The sequence below is a fragment of the Anser brachyrhynchus genome, assembly GCF_964034855.1.
Source record: "Anser brachyrhynchus genome assembly, chromosome: 6".
Lineage (NCBI taxonomy): Eukaryota > Metazoa > Chordata > Aves > Anseriformes > Anatidae > Anser > Anser brachyrhynchus.
In genome coordinates this window covers 30,107,046-30,126,909 of record NC_137700.1, presented here as the reverse complement: position 1 = coordinate 30,126,909, position 19,864 = coordinate 30,107,046, and the positions used below count along the sequence as shown (strand labels likewise).

Below are 19,864 nucleotides of genomic sequence, written 5' to 3'. Positions count from 1 at the left end.
GTAACTACATCTCGGAGGGCACATCCACCTTTTACATGGATCCATCAGAGGTATCAGTGTTTCCCAAAACACATCTCAGGAGCATACATGGTATTTCTTAACATAAGAGCTGGGAAAGGAATGGCTGCTTTGTGTGCGTCGAAGCCTTTTCCAGTACTAGCTGATGTGCAGTCACTAGGAAGGATTCAAAGTCAGAAGGAATGGTTTCACGTATGGATGTAGTCGCCGTAGTTCAGGACACCTGAGTTCATGCAGTGGTTTCATGTATGAATATAGTCACTGTAGTTCAGGACACCTGAGTTCATGGCTTAAGCTGTGAGATTTCATGAGTCACGGTGGTGATTAAGATATCTTGGAGGTCTTCTCCAACCTAACTGATTCGATGATTCTGTTTTATCACAGAGGCACAACTATAACTCAGTGGGAATGTTCTGCTGACACAGCCCTCTGGTATCATATACGCAGAGTTCTGTTCAATTTGCGTGAAGGGTTTTTGTTTGTTTGTTTTTTAAGAGAGACTTTTGACCTCAAAGCGCTTTACCATAAAAAAGCAGAGAAACAAACTCCTCAGAAGCGGAGATGAGCAGTGAGGACCAGACTAATTTGTAGACTGCCTTGCAGAAGTCTCCTTCATGGACCAGCTCGAGTGAGACAGGCAAGAAGGAATGCTGCTGCTTTTGAAAATTTAAGTTATAAGATGGTGGACCACGTGTGGGTAAAAACGGGGAGCACAGAGAAAGTGTGGTATTGTTGGCCAAAGAGAATTTAACACTGCTCAGAAGGTAAGGCTGTGAGCCTGGGTGACAGGAAAGACCATGGTGTGGACCACAAGGTGATTCAATTCAGTGCTTTCTTGTCTAACATATCAGATTGCTGCTCTCATCAGCAGAGTGTTGGTGCTGGCCTGGAGGACATAGCACGGGTTAGCTTTCCTAAAAAATAAATAAATAAATAAATTGAAGAGGATTTAATCAGACAAGGCACTAATAATTAACCAGTAAGTTAGACATTGAACCTTCCTCTGCTGTTGATGGCAAGGGGGCTGTTCCTGAGCAATTATTCATTGTATCACCCTTGACTTCTGAGCTACTAACTGAACAAATGAGACAGCAGAATCCTTTCAGTCCCTGTACCTTTCCCTTTTACCTAAAAAAGCTTGCGTGACAAAGGAAATCCTGTTCTAGCCTTAGGAGAGCACCATCCCCACCTGACCCTACACCTCCACCTGTCTAAGTAGCAGGGTGATGACTTAGTGGCAGTCCCCCTCCTCAGGAGTGGTCTCCTGGCTGTCTCAGATACCGGGGGCTGCCTTAGAATGGAGATGGAAAGTGGTTTGGGTTTTGTGGTTGGCCGACTGCCATAGCCCACAGCTGCGTGCTCAGTGAGCACAGAGATGTGGGAAAGGGAGAAGAAAAAGGAGAAACTGGGAAAATCTCCAGGATCTGCCGGCGAGAGGGTGGCAGAAGGAACCTGGATCCTGGGGGCTTGCGAAGGCCACTGCAGCATGAGGACAGCTCAGCTGTCACACTCGGCAGGTTGGCAGGTCTGGGCGCTGCTGGTGTCCTGGGCATCCCTGCTGGTGGGGCATGTGAGGAAATGCTCCTGAGGCGCCAGTCTTTGCTTGACTTTCTGGCAGCATTCAGCAGGCTTGTTCTGGAAGGAAAGATTTGTTGCACCAAGGCGGTTTCGTGGTTGTGCACAAGCCTGTCTGTGTACACCGGCGAAGGCTGTGATTTCAGAGCAGCGGCCATCTTGTGCAATGACTGCACTGCAGAGCCTGCCGTGGCTCTGTGACAGCAGCTTCCCTTCCTTCTCTTTCTTGGGGCTTCCTCTTTTTCCCTTCCCTGGGGCTTGTGCGGTTTTCCAAGGCCCTTTTGGTCACTGCTTTGGTCTGTGGCGTTACGCAATGGCATCAAGTTGATAATTAACTGTGTGCCATCAGGATTTTATCCCAACACCAGCTGAGGGTGTGTGGGGACTTTTATCCCGCGTATCCACCCAGGACTCTCACAACCGGGCAGAGCGAGGAGAAGGAGCTGCTGTCTCGTCTCTCCTGAACCGAGCCATGTCGGCAGCCCTGGAGAAGTTTTGCGGCTCTGTCTTTTGGGTGAGTGGCTGCGTCGGGGCCCCCACTGCCCGTCAGGGCAGGATGCTCAATGGAAGGGGAGAGCAGTAAATCGGGAGAGCGGGTGTGGAGGACTGCGGCTGCAGTGGGATGGAAACTGGGGATAGGAGCCCTAGAAGTTCTGGCTCTTGTGCTGTGAGCCAGGTGAGGGTCAAGCGATCCCGAGTGACCTGGCTGGCTGTCCTTGCCATCAACAGAATGCCTCGTACCTCACTCGCCCGGATGCTGACCTGCCGGAGTGCTTCCAGAAGACTGTGCTGGTCTGGATCCCCCTCGGCTTCCTCTGGGTTTTCACTCCATGGCAGCTCCTGCCCATGTGCAGGTCCAAAGAGAAGAAATCATCTCTGACCAAACTCTACATCTTCAAGCAGGTTGAGTGGGGCTGAGGGCGCGTGGAGGGCAGGCTGGAGCAGCCTGGGATGAAGGGGTGGTGAGTGGAAAGCCTCTGGGTTGGAGTCAGGTGAAGAATGGAGATGGGAAGTGTAGGAGAGAGGGAGCAATGGGCTGGGGGTACCCAAAGGGAAGCCCATCATGAGGTGTATCTGGGTCAGAGGGGATAATAGGGCTGGGGTGCGCAGGAAGGGCTTAGGTATGTGTCGTGGCCCTTGATCCTGTGAGCTCTTGTGCTCTGAGCTTAAAACGATGGCAGTGCTCCCATGGAAGGGCCCTAGAAGGCTCTCCCAGCCAGGTGTGGGTTGGAGGGGTGCAATGCTCTATGGGGCTTGGTGCTTTTCGCCCCGTTGTGTTGTCTCCCAGTGGTGCCCAGCGCACCCGCTGGGCTGGGTCTCCCCTCACGACTGCTCCCCTCTCCGCACAGGTGCTCTGTGTGCTGCTGGTGCTGACGGCGGTGGCGGAGTTGGCGCTGGCATTTCTGGAGGACACAGGGCAGGACTCCCCGCCAGCTGTCCAGTACACAAACCCCAGCCTGTACATGGTCACCTGGGTAAGCGCTAGCTGGACGTCGTCACCAGAAAGTCAGGATGTGACTGCAGGGACGAGCAGCACAAAACTTCCATAGCACGGGGATCAGGGGGAAGCTGTATCTGCAGGGAAACAGCCGGGGAGATAGGGGCCGGGGAGATAGGGGCTCAATATGTGTGGGAGGTGCCCAAGGGAACAGGCTGAGGGTGGGTGTCTGGCTGTGTGGTGCTCCCTCCTGTTTCCTTACAACTGGGATAGACAGGGTGCCTGTGGCCATGGCTGAGCTTTCTGCCAGAGGCCTTTGTGACCCTTTGCTTTAAGGAAGGCCCCAGGCAGGGCAGGATGGGGCAGTGAGAGCTCTGCACTAGGCATAGCTATGGGCAGCGTGGCAGCCGGGCTGAGCACATCAGAAAGGACTTGACTGCTCCTCAGGTAAATGTTGAGGGCCAGCCCCAGAAACTGGATGCAAAACACTGTGGATTTTTTTTTTTTTTTCTTTTATAACACGTATCAGGCAGGCACAACCTCCCAAGGGGTCTGGGATCAGCTGTGCCATCCATAACCAGCTTCATGCCCTGCAGCAGCAAGGGCCCCAGCTGCGTGTCTCAGGAGCCGGGCTGAGGGGTGAAGCAGCAGTAGGGTGAGGTGTAGGTCAAGGAGGGAAGAGTACGGGTTTCACAGGGCTGATAGCACAGTATGGGCATCGGTCCATGGCATGCTGCTCTGATATCTGCTTCTCGTGTGTAACCGCTGAATTTTGTGGGAAGAGTTGAGAAGCGCTACAGAATTCCTAGGCAGAAGAGATTTGTGATTAAACTTTTGTGATTGAAGTTTTGTGATTAAAGATTTGGTTTGTGAGTAAAGATTTGTGAGACGGGTCCTCTGGGAAACTAAGGACATAGAGGCTGTTAGCTTGACAGAACATGCACAGAAGTAGCAGATATCTTGTAGAAGTTATGGGCTGTTCTAGCAGTCTTAACAAAGCCATAAAACTTAGGAGCTACACTTACAAGCAAACATAACACCCCAGTTTGCTAACAATTGCTCTTTTGTCATGTCATTTGATTTTACATGCTAAGTTTATGAGAAATTTTAATCCGAGGGGACTGCCCAGAGATACTGCCCTGCCTGGGTCTTAGATCTGGCTTTAACACCAGGTTTTGAGGCAACATTCAGGAGACAGAGTGATGCTCAATATCCATTCCTCGCAGCAAGTCTAAAAATCTAAAAAGAGAAGTAGTGCACTGCTGTATCATCAGGGTGCCTTCAGACCTTGTTGGTTTTTTGTGTGTGTGGTTTTTTTTTTTTTTTTTTCTGTATGGAGTTTGATCTTACATCTTTCTGAAATAAACCTTTGCCCTGTGCAATTAAGTCCGAAGCTCCTATAGGACTGGCAGCGAGCTCAGTGTCTTCAGGACAGTGAATCCCAGAAGACCATGTGTGCCCATGTCCTGGGACACATGCCCCAAAGACACGTTTAAAGGGCAGACCTAGCCTTGCTGCCCTGCCTGAAGCTCAGACCGATTTTCCTTCTAGTTCCTGGTCCTGCTGATCCATGACACACGCCGGTTCTGCCTGCGCAGGGACTCGGGGATACTTTTCTTCTTCTGGATTCTGTCCCTGCTCTGTGGGATATTACCGTTCCAGTCACTCGTCCGGAGAGCACTGCAGGTCGGGTTTGGCAGGAAGCTGGGTGCTTCCCAACAGTCTGGTTCTGCCCCCAAAGAAAGTTCCTGCAGACTTCATCCCCTGACAAGCCCTCAGTGGTATCACTGGGGTCCCAGTTGCCCTAAGAACCTTGGGGGACTGGAAGAGGCCTGAAGAGGAATTACTCTTTAAATTCACCCACTCCCTTTGAGGAAGCATAAACTCTCTGGGATTATTTTATCCCCTTTTGGACTTCCAGGAGGAGGTCAGGGAGAAGGAAAGAGGGGTGGTGAAGGGAGGCTGAGCCAGGGACTGGAGCAAGTTTTGCAACTGCTCTGTTGGGCCTGGCCTGGTTCACTGTCCTGGGGATGCTCTGCCACTGAGGGCCTGGTGGCTCTGAGACAAGCCCCGAGAGTCACCCTGGGCTCCGCGTTCTTGCAGGACTCAATCTCCGATGTGCCGAGGTTTGTCCTTTTCTTCATTTCCTACGGGCTCCAGCTCCTGCTCTTTCTTCTCTCAGGCTTCTCAGACGTTGCCCCAGAAGCAAAGGAAATTACAAAGAAGGTATGAGGCGCAGGCAGGCGTGGGTGCGGGATTCGGGGTGTCACATCCCGGCTGGCTTTGTGCAGGGCAGGGTGGGCTGCCTCAGGCTGCAGAGATGTCTGTGTGAGGCTGGGGGATGTCAGCAAGGGGCTCAAGGAGATCTGGAGCCTGCAGCCTGTGGCACCTGCACGTGTCCCCAAGGAGGAGGCACTTCTGGCTGTGAGGAGGGGTTCCCTGGGGCTGGAGCTGGCACTGCTGAAACCTCTGGGGTTCCTTAAGGGTTGGGGTGCCAAGGCAATGCTTGTCAGTACCGTGTTCTCAGCACTGATGATGCCCTGTTACCCACTTCTCTTTGCTTTGTACCCTAGAATCCAGAGGTGACAGCCTCCTTCCTGAGCTCCATCACCTTCGAGTGGTACAGCAGGTGAGCAGGGCTCCACGGGAGGTCTGGGCTGGCGAAATGCGGGGGTGCTTTAGGGCTGGGCCAGCGCAGAGAGAGATGTCATTTTCGATGCTGTCTGTGCAGCCTGAGCTCAGACCCTTCCTGCCTTGCTGTGCACTGGCACCTGGTGCACGGGGCCCAGCCTGCAGGTAGCAGCAGTCTGCCACAGCTGGGACATGTGGCACAGAAGTTGCACAGCTGCTTGGGAGCAGGAGGAGAAGCTGCAGCCATACCAGGCTGTGTGAACATGAAGCAGGGGCTTGGCTGCAGGGAGCTGGGTTTGTTGTTCTTCCCTGTCAAGGCCAGACTGGGTGTGAAAGCTCTCAATTTGCAGCACGGACTCTCATGCTGGTGTAGCGCGGGAGACTTGCTAAGGGGAGATTTCTCTGCCCCACAGGATGGTTTACAAGGGCTATCGCAAGCCCTTAGAGATTGAGGATGTCTGGGACTTGAAAGATAAAGACAAAATACAGGTTATTTACGGTACTTTTGAGAAGAACATGAAGACTGCGGTGAGGAAGGCCCAAGCAGAACTGGAGAAACGGAAACGCAAGAAAAGACAGCGGGAAGGTGACCCAGACCACGGGAATAGTATGAGCAAGGCCCAGAGCCAAGACGTCTTGGTGATGGTATGTCCCTTCCCTCACCTGTGGGAATAGTGTCAGCTCCCTGTAGCCCCAGTGCTGGGTTTTCCCCACTTTGATTCTGTGGGGCCATTGGCAAGGATGGGGTGACCCATGACAAAGTCTTTCCAGTCCTCAGGAGATCCCCTTATTTTGAGAGACCAGGAAAGTCTCCATCCTCCTGCCCTACAGAAGGACAGGAACCACCCTCAAGACAAGATAACCTGGTCTGGGGGCTGTGGAGCTGTCCTGGAAGCATCCTTCCAGGTGCAAGAAGCCACACAACCCACCCATTTACTTCTGTGCCGTCTTCCCTCTAGGAGGAGAAACAGCCAAAGAAGAAGAAGAAGGGTGCCAAAGGCCCTCGCAAGGATTACCCCAGGGGCTGGTTGATGAAAACTCTCTGTAAGACCTTCTGGCAGAACCTCCTGCTCTCAGTGGCTTTCAAACTGGTGCACGATGGACTTGTGTTTGTCAGCCCCCAGCTGCTGAAGTGAGTCATTCCTCACTCCCTGTCCATGCACCCTCCTGACCTCGCACCCAGCCCCACCACATTCCTCTGTGCACAGCTCCAACCCCACCACCACGACACACACACCTCTCCCAGTCCCACACCCTGGTGACATTTTGCGCCCTCGGCAAAGATAAGAGAAGGTCTTGGGTTACAGTTTAATGGAGAACCGAACAGATCTGAGCTGGCTGCCAGCTGCTAAGGATGAGATCTTGCCCCCGACATCCTTCAAAATAGTCTCCCTGAGGCGGGGGGCCCCGGCTTGCTGTGTGTCGAGCCAGCTGTGTGGAGCAGGATCTCTGTCACTGCCCTTGTGAGGCTGCTCTCCCTCTGTTGGTCTGGAGCATCCTGCCTGGGGCTGTCTCAGGAGGGTGGGTGTCTCATGGCCCACTCTGCCCTCCAGGCTGCTGATCACCTTTGTGTCAGATGAGGAGGCGTTTGCCTGGCAAGGCTACCTGTATTCCATCCTGCTCTTCCTGACGGCACTGATCCAGTCCCTCTGCCTGCAGCAGTACTTCAACTTGTGCTTCCATCTTGGCACAAACGTGCGTGCCAGTCTCATCGCTGCCATCTACAAGAAGGTTGGTATGGCCCTGTCACCACCCCCGGTTGGCTTTCTCCCAGCTGTGCTGGGAATCTGGCATCTGTTGCCTGCCCAAGCAACCTGGGGTAAACTGCATGTTTGATGGCTACCAGGGACCAAGGAGAGGTTTCTGTTCAGAGCAGTGCAACACCTAGGGCAGCTGCCCCTGCTATTCCTGTCCTTAGACGTGTTGCTTTGCTCCCAGCGTGTTGCTGGTTCCCCCTGTGCAGGCAGTGACAAGAGCACCCATGACCAGCAGAGAAGCACCAGGAGCAGTTTCAGCCTGGCCTGCTAGTACCCTGCTAATGCCCCGCTTCGTGTCATTCTGCTGGCCGCCAGGCTGCTCCCACAGCCCTGCAGTGACTGTTTTTTTCTCTTTCCAGGCACTCACCATGTCCAGCGCCACCCGCAAGGAGTCCACGGTGGGAGAGACCGTGAATCTAATGTCGGCCGATGCCCAAAGGTTCATGGACATGGCCAACTTCGTCCACCAGCTGTGGTCATCCCCTCTGCAAATTATCCTGTCCATCGTCTTCCTCTGGGGAGAGCTGGGCCCCTCTGTCCTGGCTGGCATCGCAGTCATGGTGCTGCTCGTCCCCATCAATGGGTTCCTGGTTGCCAAGGCCAAAACCATTCAGGTCAGTGGTGGGGGCAATCTTCTCCCTGTCCTCCCACTCCAGAGGCCTGCTCTTGTTCTCCCCGCTCCTTTTCCACATTCCCCTCACCTGCCTTGTTATGCTGCAGATCTTTCCCAGGCTAGGAAGTTTGACTTGGGCTGGGGGGGGCTGTAGCTTAAGCCAGGGGGAGATGAGCACCTGAGATAAGCAGGAGGCAGGTGAGATCTGCTTTGCTATCACAGCTGAACTTGAACAGGTCTGAGTGCAGCCTTGAGGACTGAAAGCAAGGTATTACCAACCATAAAATAAAGCTTTAGCTCCTGCCTCATAGCAGGGTGCTGTTTTTACCAGGATGTCCAGAGTCCCAGGGAGCCAACATCCAGCTTCGTTGCTTCTCTGGGTTCTGGAGCCTCCCCTTCTGTTCCCTGGGGCAGCCCAGGTGTATTTCCAAGGGTGAGCTCTGCCTAGTTTAGATGCTGACATGACCTGTGGCTCTTCTCTTTGTAGGTGAGGAACATGAAGAACAAAGATGAGCGCATGAAAATAATGACTGAAGTCCTCAATGGAATCAAGGTGAGCAGTGGAGTGCAGACACCTGAGAAGCTGCTGCACCCCTCTCCTTTGTGCACTGTACCAGAGGCAGTGCACCCCAATAACCCTACAGCATCAGAGTTACTGTCTGGCCTGGGGTCTCTGGGGTGGCCAAGTCTCAATCCCTAAATTCCCTTGTGAAAGGCTGGCTGGGGAGGAGCCCTGGGTACTTGGAACAAGACTTACATCACAGAAAGGGTGTTCCAGGGGTTTCCTGGACAGCCATGGTGGTGAGCATGGTGCCGTGGTGGCAGAGGCTCGCAATGACCTGTGAACCAAGGATGGGGAATGGGAATGCTGTAGGAAAGCACTCTGAGCCATGGGGAAAGCAGTGGGCAAGCAGGCTTCTGAGCAAGGTGCTGGCTGCCAGTGAGCTGGGTGTGAGGGTGGGCATTGCCGTGAGGCCAGCACCTGCTCACCCTGGTTGCCCCACAGATTCTGAAGCTTTTTGCCTGGGAGCCCTCCTTTGAGAAGCGAATCAATGAGATCCGGGCACGTGAGCTGAAGGACCTGCTGAACTTCACCTACCTGCAGTCGATCTCTATCTTCGTGTTCACATGTGCCCCCTTCCTGGTGAGTGCTGAAGGGCCTGGGAAGAGCTGCATCTCCCTGGGAGCTGGGCTTGGGCTGTGTTCGAGGGGGTGGGAGAGATGGGGAACCTCAGCTGGAGTGCAGTGAGGGGCAGCAAAGGGGCACCCGACCACACTGATGGTGGCTTTCTCTGCTGCTACCTGTCCCAGGTGTCCTTGGCGAGCTTTGCTGTCTACGTACTGGTGGATGAGAACAATGTCCTGGATGCGCAGAAGGCCTTTACTGCCATCTCCCTTTTCAACGTGCTGCGCTTCCCCATGGCCATGCTGCCCTTGGTCCTCTCTTCCCTGGTGCAGGTCAGTGCTCACGCGGTGCAGGAGGGTCTCGTGGTACCTCCATCCAAACCAGCTCGTGGGGCTCGGATGTGTGATGGATCCGGGCCCTGGACATCCAGGGATATGTGCACAGGACTCTGCTGGCAATAGGGTGGGACAACACTTGTGTGTGTGACACAGGCTTGGGGCTCAGAGGTGGGGGCTGCTGCTCGGGCGAGGGCTGTGTGTATGGGGTGCTCTTCTTATGGGGCTCCTGCCAGCCTACCCAGCCATGCCATCCTCTTTCTGCCATGACAGACCAATGTCTCGACGGAGAGGCTGGAGCGGTACCTGGGCGGAGAAGAGCTGGACACCTCAGCTATTCGTCATGACCCCATTTCAGGTAGGCAAACCTCTGTGTTGGTCCCTGTGGGTCATGGGCTGGCCCAACCCTGCTCCGCTGAGCAGTGTGGCCATGGGGCAGTAGGGGCTGAGCTAGTTTGGAGATGGAGCTAGAGAGGCGGGAACTAGATGGAACCAGGTGAAGGGTTGTGCAGAAGGTTTTGGGGGCTGTGCAGGCTGGGTTTGGGGACATCTGGGTTGGGATCAGGGACGAGGCAGCCCAGGGCTTCCTCAGCCCTGAGGTGTCTTTGTGTTGACAGGCAGCGCTGTGCGTTTCTCGGATGCCACGTTTTCCTGGGAGCAGGATGGCAACGCTGCGATAAGAGAGTAAGTGCTCTGTGTCGTGTGGGGCCACAGGGGTGGGGAGAGGGTCTTTCTCCCTTGTATACTTTTAGCTGGGGGTGGCAGTCGCCCCTTGACAGTGCTGCTAGAGGTGCACCCCCCTGAGATGCTCCTCTGGTAGTGCTGCTTACTCCGCGCTCTTGTCTTGCAGTGTCACTCTGGACATCACACCTGGGAGCCTGGTGGCTGTGGTGGGCGCTGTGGGCTCGGGCAAGTCTTCCCTGGTGTCAGCCATGCTGGGGGAGATGGAGAATATCAAGGGACACATCAACATCCAGGTGAGAGGAGCTGGCTGGCACAAGGGGCTGCGGGGCTCACAGGGGGCAGTGAGGCAGGCACTGGGTGACTGTGCAGCCTCCCAGGTCAGGGACCAGGCTGGTACCAGAGGGGCTCCAGGACAAGGACAAGCTGTGGGAGATGGCCGTGTTCAGGCTGGTGCCCTGGTGATGAACCCCTTCTGTGTCTCTCTGCCAGGGCTCCCTGGCCTACGTCCCCCAGCAGGCCTGGATCCAGAATGCCACGCTGAAAGACAACATCCTTTTTGGGTCGGAGCTGGATGAAGAGAGGTATCAGCAGGTCATCAAGGCCTGTGCCCTCCTCCCAGACCTGGAACTGCTGCCCGCAGGGGACCAGACGGAGATTGGAGAGAAGGTATCTGCTCTGGGCACTGTAACGAGAGGTGGGGGTGAACAACTGTGGGGCAAACACATGCAGCGGAAGAAAGAGCCATATCCCTGTGCCAGCCCAGGGCTCACAGAGGTCCCTTCCCTTTCAGGGCATTAACCTGAGTGGGGGCCAGAAGCAGCGGGTCAGCCTGGCCCGGGCAGTGTACAGCAACGCGGACATCTATGTCCTGGATGACCCCCTCTCTGCCGTGGATGCGCATGTGGGCAAGTACCTTTTCGAGCACGTGCTGGGGCCAAAAGGACTGCTGCAGAAGAAGGTGAGCACTCGTGTCCTCCTTTTTGGGACTAGGCCAGGTAGAAATGACCCTGGCACTGTGTTGGCCATCCAGGGAAGGCTGGGGTTGCTTGCTTGGGACAGAGAAGGGGTCCCTCAGCTTTCCAGTAGGCAGGAGAGTCCTTGTGGATCCCTAGAGGGGTGTGGAGAAGTGAGGGGTGCCCTGTGTCCCCACAGACAGGCAGTGATAAATAGAGAGGTCCCCAGCTAGAGGACAGAGAGCCTGCAGGGTGAAGGCTGGGGGGCAGGGGTTGTTCTGATGCTCACTACCCTCCAACTGCAGTGCCGCTTTATTGCAGACACGGATCTTGGTGACACACGGTATCAGTTTCCTGCCCCAGGTTGATAACATCGTGGTGCTGGTGGCAGGAGCAGTGTCTGAACACGGCTCCTACAGCACCCTGCTTGCAAACAGGGGGGCCTTTGCCCAGTTCCTGAACTCCTATGGCAACCAGGAGGAGGAGGCTGCAGAGAAAAATACCACAGGTACTGGGAACACTACTGAGCAGGTGAAGGGGCCATGTGTGTGTCTTGAGATTGAGAAAGCCCCATGACCCTATTTATCCAGTCCAGGCCCCAGCTGTGGCTGCTGTGTGTCCTTCCCAGCTGCCCACAATCAGCAGCTCAAGGGCCTTCTGCCAAAGAATTGCATTCAGGTATTACTGTGAACAGCCACCAAAGGATGTCTAATGTTTTACTGTCTTTTTAGGCCATTTATGTGTATGGCTCCCGTAGTTTCATGTGGCAACAAGCTGTACACTTTAACAATGCTGGGGTGAGGAAGATCCTTTAGTTTATTTTGAACGTGGTGTTGGATAACATTTCATCTTTGTCAGCTCCCCAGTCCTACGGAAAGGAGTGGCACCAGGTCAGGTAGATGCTCGCCCTGCCAGGGCTCAGCCCTGGCTAAACACTGGTAACGCAGTTGTCCAGCTGAAGCCTGGCTATTCCCAGTTTGTCCCCACAGGATCCATCTCTCAGCTCAGAGAGGTGCTCCTAAACTGGAGTGACATGACCTACCGGGTCCTGCACCTCCTAAACTAGCACAAAGCTCTGCGGGAGAAGTCAGCAGCAGGAACTGCCTCCGTGCAGGCCTTTAGCCCTGCTTTCCCTGACAGCTCTCCCTCCACAGCAGATTTCTTCCTCCCCCTGCTGTGGTGGGGCTTGCAGCAGGGTTGGAAGGGGTGTGATGTGTGGCTGGAGGACGCAGCCTGAGCCTGGAGCGTGGGGTGGAGATGAGTGCAGTAGATCTGTGGTGTATGGGATCTTCTCCTCAGTGCCTGACCCTGCCTTCCTTCACCCCTGTGTCTGCAGCTGTTGCTTTAGGAGAGGTTGAAGAGCAGAGTGATGAAACTCTTGAGCCTTGTGTGGAGGAGGGGCCCGATGATGTGGTGTCCGCGACGCTGAAGCGAGAGGCCAGCATCCATCGGAGAGAGTTCATTCGCAGGTGGGGACTCAGCCAGAGCCCTCAGCTCTCTCCCTTGGCTCCTGCATTGCTCTTTAGGAGACCAGGGGGCCTGGGGGCTTCACTGGGGGGATTCTAGCAGAGAAGGGACTGGGAGCCTTCCTGTCTGCTTCTGCCACCACCAGCTAGGCTGGGTAAAGAGCATCTGATCTTGCCTTTACTTGCATCGTTGTGTCACAGCCTCACCCTGTGGTCTTCTCTGAAACTCCTTCTGCTGGGCTGGTTCTGCTTTTGGGGCCAAGGGCTCTGATTTCACAGCTGCAAATGCCTACAGCTTCCACAAAGCTCATTCAAAGCTGTGCAGGTCAGGACTTTTATCCCCCGGGGCTCCAAGGCTGGTGTCCCAGTGCAGCACAGGGCTGGACCCCCGGGGGAGTAGGAGCCATGCAGCACCCGGTGACTAACGGTGCCCATCATCTCCCTGCAGCCTCAGTACAAAGAGCACCAGTTCCTGGAAGAAGCCCCAGGAGGAGCCCCCTAAGAAAGTGAAGGGCCAGCAGCTGATTGAGAAGGAAGCTGTGGAAACTGGCAAGGTGAGGAGGATGGCAAAGGGGTAGGAGGGAGAGCAAAATGCCCTGGCTCAGTCCTGCAAGACCCTGGCTGTGGCCCGGAGAAGCCAGCTCCAGCTTTCTGTGGCCCCATTGCAGCCAAGTGGCACCGAAGGGGACAGTGCTGCCTGGAGCTGGTGGCTGAGGTGGCCCTGGCTGGGGGACAGGCTGCTAGTGCAGGGTGCTGGAGGGTGGACGTGTGTGGGGGCAGCACTGTGGGCAGTGAGGGTGGAAAACCGAGGCTATGTTGGCTGTTCCTGGCTGGAACTGAACTGGTCCACAGGTGAAATTCTCCATGTACCTGCGGTACCTGCGTGCTGTTGGCTTGGGGTATTCTTTCTGGGTTGCCATGGGCTACGTCGGACAGTACGTCGCCTACGTGGGGACCAACCTGTGGCTCAGCGCCTGGACTGACGATGCGGAGCGCTACCAGAACCAGACCTACCCCGTGCAGCAGCGAGACCTGCGGATCGGCGTCTTCGGGGCGCTGGGGGTGTCACAAGGTGAGTGTGGGAACACAGGATCCACTCGCCTCGGTGATGGGGTCCAGCAGGGATAAGGCCTGCAAGGCCTGCAGCCAGCAGTGTCCAGCTGCCTGCGACAGCCTTCCCTCCTGCTCCTGTCTGGACTGGGTACAGATACGAGCATGAAGTCAAAGTAAACTGACCCAAAAAGACTGTTTTGCCCTCTGATGTTGAGGATCGCAGTCCTTTACCAGTTTGGAGATTGTGCCAGTGCCCACGGCCTTCCCAAAGGGTTAGTGTTCTTCCCCTGCGGTGGGACACAGTTACTGGGGCTTTCCAAGAAGATGAGGTGCAGGATTGTCACAGAGGGTCTCTGTGGAACATCTTGATGCCTCATCACTGCTTGATGTGTCCCATGAGCCAGAGGGACTGACAGGGGGCCCGTGTCACACGCAAGCTGGTGCTGACCACCCCGTGCTCTCCTTACAGCTATCTTCCTGCTCTTTGCAACTATCCTGTGTGCTCACGGTGCCGTGCAGGCCTCCCGGATTATGCATCAGCGACTGCTCAGCAACATCCTGCGTGTGCCCATGAGCTTTTTTGACACGACCCCCACTGGCCGCATTGTGAATAGGTTTGCCAAGGTAAGAAAATCCCCAGAAGGTGTTTGTTCTGGCTGGTCTGGAGAGCGTTGGGTAGTGGCACATCCCTGCTGAAGTTCAGCACTGCACAAATGCGTCCAGGTTGAGGCCTGGAAGGGAGTAGAAGGTATGGTGGATGCACGGCTGCCTATGAGGTAAACCACATCCTGGGCTATATTTACTAGGAGGAGAGTGGACAGCAGATCCCAGGAAATTATTTTCTCTTCTGCTTGGTGCAAGGGAGGCCATGGCTGGATATTATGTCCTGTTTTGGGGCCACCTGGTCAAGAGGGATGTAGAAAAACTGAAGAGTGTTCTAGCTGGATACCCAGCTAGAAGAGGGATGATGGCCAGCTGGAGACCTGGGTACACCTACGTGGACCTGGAGTCAGCCCTGTCACTTTGTTTCTCATGAACAAATATGTGTGTTCCTCATGAACCATATATGTGTGAAATCTTTGGATCCCTTCGTCTCTCTGGGGTCACTGACTGTGTTTCCCTGCTTCTTTTTACGCTCTAGGACATCTTCACAGTAGATGAGACCATTCCCATGTCATTCCGCAGCTGGCTCTCCTGTTTCATGGCTATCATTAGCACATTGCTCATGATCTCCTTGGCTACCCCATTCTTCACTATCATTGTCATTCCCTTGGGCATCTTCTACTATTTTGTGCTGGTGAGTAACTGGGGCCTGAGAGAAGCTTCTGCCCTGCTCGGAGCAGTACCCTTGTCGCTGCCGGGGTTTGTGCTGATAACTGAGCTGTGTCCCTCACTTCAGCGCTTCTACATCTCCACGTCACGCCAGCTGCGGCGTCTGGACTCTGTCACCAGGTCTCCCATCTACTCCCACTTCGGTGAGACAGTGTCAGGCCTTTCTGTCATCCGGGCCTATGGACACCAGCAGCGGTTCCTAAAGCAGAATGAGAGCACAATGGACATCAATCAGAAAAGTGTTTACTCCTGGATTGTCTCAAATAGGTGAGTTTGCTCCTTGTGCCACAGCAGTCTGCATCCAGGGGCCTCTGGTCCTGAGGTAGGTTCTTGAGATGCTGAAGTCTTCCCTCTTTATCTCAGGACATGCTCTGAGGGTCTGTACTCGGGGAGCTTGGGATAGGACCACCATCTGTGGGAAGGAGACCTTTTAGGGTGACTTTTAAATGTAGAGTATGGTCCCTATAAAGTATCAAGAGCCTGGGCAGGTTGGTCTGTGCTGTTGAGGACTGCGATGCTCTTGCTGGGTTCTGGGAAGAAGCTGATGCTTCAGGCCAGGTGGGAGTGTGATGGGGGCACTGCCCGCTGTTGGTGTGTCTGGCTGGATGCTTTGTGTGTGTGAGGGTTGTGCAGCTGCGGCTCCTCTGATACGGCATTACCAGCACTGGAAGTTACATGTGAGACACAGGGACTGACAGATGTGATGGAAGAGCTTGCAGAATTAGCCACAAACAACACGCTGTGTAGGGGCGGGTACCACATGTATGGTGAGCTCAGGGCTGGGTGCTCAGGGCTGCTGGTGGGATGCTGGTCTCACTGGTGGGCCGTGCTCTCCCTGTGCAGGTGGCTGGCCATCCGTCTGGAGTTCGTTGGGAGCCTGGTGGTCTTCTTCTCTGCACTTCTAGCTGTGATTTCGAAAGGCACTTTGGATGGGGGCATCGTGGGTCTCTCTATCTCCTCCGCCCTCAATGTGAGTCAATGAAGGCTTTTTCTGCCAGGTTTCTGGGAGCGACACCCTGATGGCTCTGGGCTGGCTGCGGGACGCTGCCCTGCATCCAGCTCTGACACGTGGGGAGGGGATTAGCTGGGGGTCTCCCTGCTGGGGTGGACAATCCCTGGGAACCGGTTCGGAGCCAGGAGAGCACACATCCCAGTGTGAGGGGTATGCTTGCTGCCGCAGAGAGGAGCACATTCTCTGTGGATCAGAGACACCGCAGCAAAGCTTTTGAAGGGCTGGGGAAAGGGGGCTATGGCTGGTGAGAGGAAAGATAGGGGCTGGCAGGGATGCTCGTGCCCAGGCTGTGTCCCTGAGCTCTCAGCTGTCGGTGGGAGGTGGTTGTTCTTGCGTCCCACTGAGCTTTGTGTCATCTGGTGCTGCTGTGCAGGTGACCCAGACACTGAACTGGCTGGTGCGGATGTCTTCAGAGCTGGAGACGAACATTGTGGCTGTGGAACGGGTACATGAATACACGAAGGTGAAGACAGAGGTGAGGAGACCAGGGTGTGGGCAAACACCGGCTGCACAGCTCGGTGCAAGCCAGGACTGCAGGGTGCAGCCCCCTAACACTCCTGTGCCCCCAGGCTGCATGGGTGACAGAAAAACGTCCGCCCCACGGCTGGCCCAGCAAGGGCGAGATCCAGTTCATTGACTACGAAGTTCGTTACCGACCTGAACTGGAGCTGGTTCTTCAGGGGATCACCTGCAATATTGAGAGTACCGAGAAGGTGAGGACCTCTCTGCCTGCGGTGCACCCTTTCCCTAGTGACTCTGAATTGAAGTTGGTTCTGCTCTCTTTGTCCCAGTCTGTGGACTGGGGAGGGATGGTGATGTGGATGTGGCTCCTGGGGACTCCAGAGCTGCAGGGAAGGGACCAAAGGAGATAGTCTGGGAGATGGTGGTTGCAGATGCTTGCTCCCATGCCTGGGTGTGCTGACACTCTGTGGCTTGAGCCTGCATAAGCCCCACTGCTGGGGGAGCAAGGTTCATGGCTGCAGCCAGCACAGGCCCTCGGGCAGTCTGTGGTGCAGACAAGCCAGCAAAGCTGCCTATGGGGATGGCACAGAGGACCAAGACATGGGGAGACAGACCCTGTCCGAACTGGATGTGGGGCTGGAGGGCTGCAGGGTAGAACCAGCTCCACACACCTTCCCATAGGAGTGGAGGGGGAACTGGCAGGAGGCAAGGGGGGACGTGCTGGGGAGCAGGGGGCAGGGAGGCCCACCACACCAAGAGAAGAGCACCTGCCCTGTTTTCTTCAACCCTGCCAACGGGTCTAAATACCTCCTTCCACAGGTTGGGGTTGTGGGCCGGACCGGGGCTGGCAAGTCCTCCCTCACCAACTGCCTCTTCCGGGTGCTGGAGGCTGCGGGAGGGAAGATCATCATCGACGGGGTGGATATAGCGACGATCGGCCTCCACGACCTGCGCCAGAACCTCACAGTCATCCCCCAGGTGAGCCGCATCCCACTGCTGCACGGCCTCCCCTGGCTCTGTGCCCTGGGCAGCCCATCCCCGGGTGCTGCGGAGAGCCCAGGGCCCGTGGGCATCCCCTCACCTCCGCCCCTGCCAGGAGCAGGCAGCAGGGCGAACGGCCTGTGGCCAAACTTGGGGCGGGCAGGCCTGGAGCCATTGCCTCTGCGGAATGGCCATGGCCGACGTGAACACGCTGTGCTGTCCCTGACAGGACCCCGTGCTCTTTACCGGCACCCTGCGGATGAACTTGGACCCCTTTGACCAGTACACCGATGAAGAGGTCTGGAAGGCCCTCGAGCTGGCTCACCTGAAGGCATACGTGCAAGACCTTCCCGAGAGGCTGCAACATGTTGTGAGCGAGGGAGGGGAGAACCTGAGGTGAGCAGAGGAGCTGAGGCATGCCCTGTTCCTGTCCCTTCCCCTGGTCCTGGGAGAGAGGGTATGATGGCAGTGGTGGGGTGGGGGGCCTGAGAAGGTCTTAGAAGAGCAGCCCTCGAGCAGAGTGGGTGTGCGGGGATGAGGGCACAGGAGCTTCTGGGACTGAAGGTGAGAGAAACAGGAGTCAGGGCTGATCCTCACTGCCTGGGAGCCAGCCCTTCCCTGCTGGCCCAGAGAGGAAGACGCTGTGGGACGTGGTGCTCGGACAGCAGATGACCGGCTGAGGCAAAGCCAGGGAGGGCTGGGCAGGCATGGTAGTGGGGTCAGGGTGGCGTGTGGAAGTGGGCTCGCAGATGCCCTGCTGGTCCTCAGCACCACCTGTTTGCCTGGTGACTCACATTCCCCACCTCATCCAGCGTTGGGCAGAGGCAGCTCGTGTGCCTGGCCCGGGCCCTTCTCCGCAAAGCCAAGATCCTCATCCTGGATGAAGCGACGGCGGCTGTAGATCTGGAGACGGATCACTTAATCCAGACAACGATCCGGAGCGCGTTTGCTGACTGCACTGTCCTTACCATCGCCCACCGCCTCCACACCATCATGGACAGCAACAGGTACCATGGGATAAGGGGAATGAGGCTCAGGGCTCCTAGGAAGGGGAGGGAGATGCCAGCAGCAGGCACAAGGTTGTAGCTGGAGGGGCCAGCGTGGTTACAATGCCCAGAACAGCAATATACAGAGCCTCCAGGAAAGCAGAACAGAGAATGGGAAGGACGGCCATGTATTAGTGAGGAGTAACATTTTTGGGACCCTTTACAGCGACAGGTCGTAGTGGGGTTGTTGACACCATATGCATTTCACTCCCCAGCACAGGGTTGAGAGCCCTCACCTCTCTCCTGAGAGGTGAACCACCTAACGGGGTAGTAGAAGGAAAGTGTGCCAGCGGGGCTGTAGTTCTGGTGCCAGCAGCACCATTGGCTCGGATTGTGGGAGCTCAGGTGTTCTTGTTCCCTGCTGCCAGGGTGATGGTGATGCAGGCAGGGAGGATTGTGGAATACGACAGCCCTGAGGAGCTCCTTCAGAAGCAGGGCATCTTCTCTGCGATGGCAAAGGACGCTGGCATCACGAACACTGAAACCACCACGCTATAGGTGGAGCGGATGTAAGTGGAGTGGAGCAGCGTGCAGGTGAGCAGCTCCCTCCTGCTCGGACTCACCAGCCCAGCACCTGGATCTCCCTGCAGCTGGACTGCCTGGGAACTTGTGTCTCTGCAGCTGGGAAGTGAAGGGGAGAGAGTGGCTTCTCTGGCTGTCAGGGACAGAAGATACGGACCTGAGCTGTTACCCTTGCTGCCACACTGCCTGCTGTGCTCTAGGGTCTGGAGCTGTGTAACTTACCGCAGTAGAGAGGGGAAAGTTACATCAGGCAGGGAGACCACAGCCCCTTGCAGGTCTTAGTTTTTGTGTTCATTATACCATGGGAACCTAGCTGAGAGATGCTGTAGCATTGTGGAATCAAATTTACAGCTTAATCTAAGAGTGAATGTTATAATTTATTTACTTCTTGTAACCCTTTCGTCTTCCAACTAAAAGTCTGATTTTAAGATATGCTAAATAAGCCTCGGTTTAGCTTAAAGCCTGGCGAGCGTTTGGGGGAAGCTGGTACGCTGAGGTTATGCAGACACAGATTGTGGGAAGTCCAAATCAAGTGGCACAGGGGTACCCAGGCCTCAGCCCCAGCCATGAACATGACAGGTGGTGGAGGTGGAGGAGCGAGGGCCTACCTGCCTTCTCAGCGGGTACAGCTCCCTTCGACTATAGCGCAATGAACAAGGCAGTCCTTGGGGCTATTGTAACCACTACCTGGTGCTGGTGCACACAAGTCAGAGAGAGGTGGGCACATATGCACGCTACACTGCCCTGCACACACAAAACATGGTGCTTATTGTCGACAGACTCGCGACCTTTCTTTGTTCTTGGCCATCCAAGCCTGGAGCTGCAGCACTGATGGCTGCTGGCTCAGCATGCAGGGAGCC

At 55.6% G+C, this 19,864-nt stretch overlaps 1 protein-coding gene across 2 annotated transcripts; it reads left to right on the top strand.

Moving 5' to 3' along the window:
- The first annotated feature begins 1,378 nt into the window (after positions 1-1,378).
- Positions 1,379-19,443, top strand: ABCC2 (ATP binding cassette subfamily C member 2). 2 transcript variants are annotated; one of them, XM_080597026.1, is made up of 34 exons: positions 1,379-1,543; positions 2,003-2,107; positions 2,323-2,496; positions 2,943-3,068; positions 4,583-4,717; positions 5,135-5,257; positions 5,605-5,660; positions 6,076-6,307; positions 6,622-6,794; positions 7,216-7,393; positions 7,779-8,033; positions 8,520-8,585; positions 9,039-9,176; positions 9,344-9,490; positions 9,767-9,851; positions 10,111-10,177; positions 10,344-10,470; positions 10,667-10,843; positions 10,968-11,135; positions 11,452-11,638; positions 12,467-12,599; positions 13,045-13,150; positions 13,449-13,668; positions 14,119-14,273; positions 14,791-14,946; positions 15,049-15,248; positions 15,825-15,951; positions 16,367-16,468; positions 16,563-16,706; positions 17,275-17,433; positions 17,666-17,832; positions 18,249-18,443; positions 18,851-19,016; positions 19,104-19,443. In XM_080597026.1, the coding sequence occupies exons 1-33, from the start codon at positions 1,394-1,396 to the stop codon at positions 18,978-18,980; spliced, it is 4,863 nt and encodes a 1,620-aa protein (XP_080453152.1). In that variant the 5' UTR covers positions 1,379-1,393; the 3' UTR covers positions 18,981-19,016; positions 19,104-19,443. The 2 variants fall into 2 exon arrangements, with proteins under 2 accessions (XP_080453152.1, XP_080453151.1); XM_080597025.1 differs by having other exon boundaries at positions 18,851-19,443.
- The last annotated feature ends 421 nt before the right edge of the window (positions 19,444-19,864 follow it).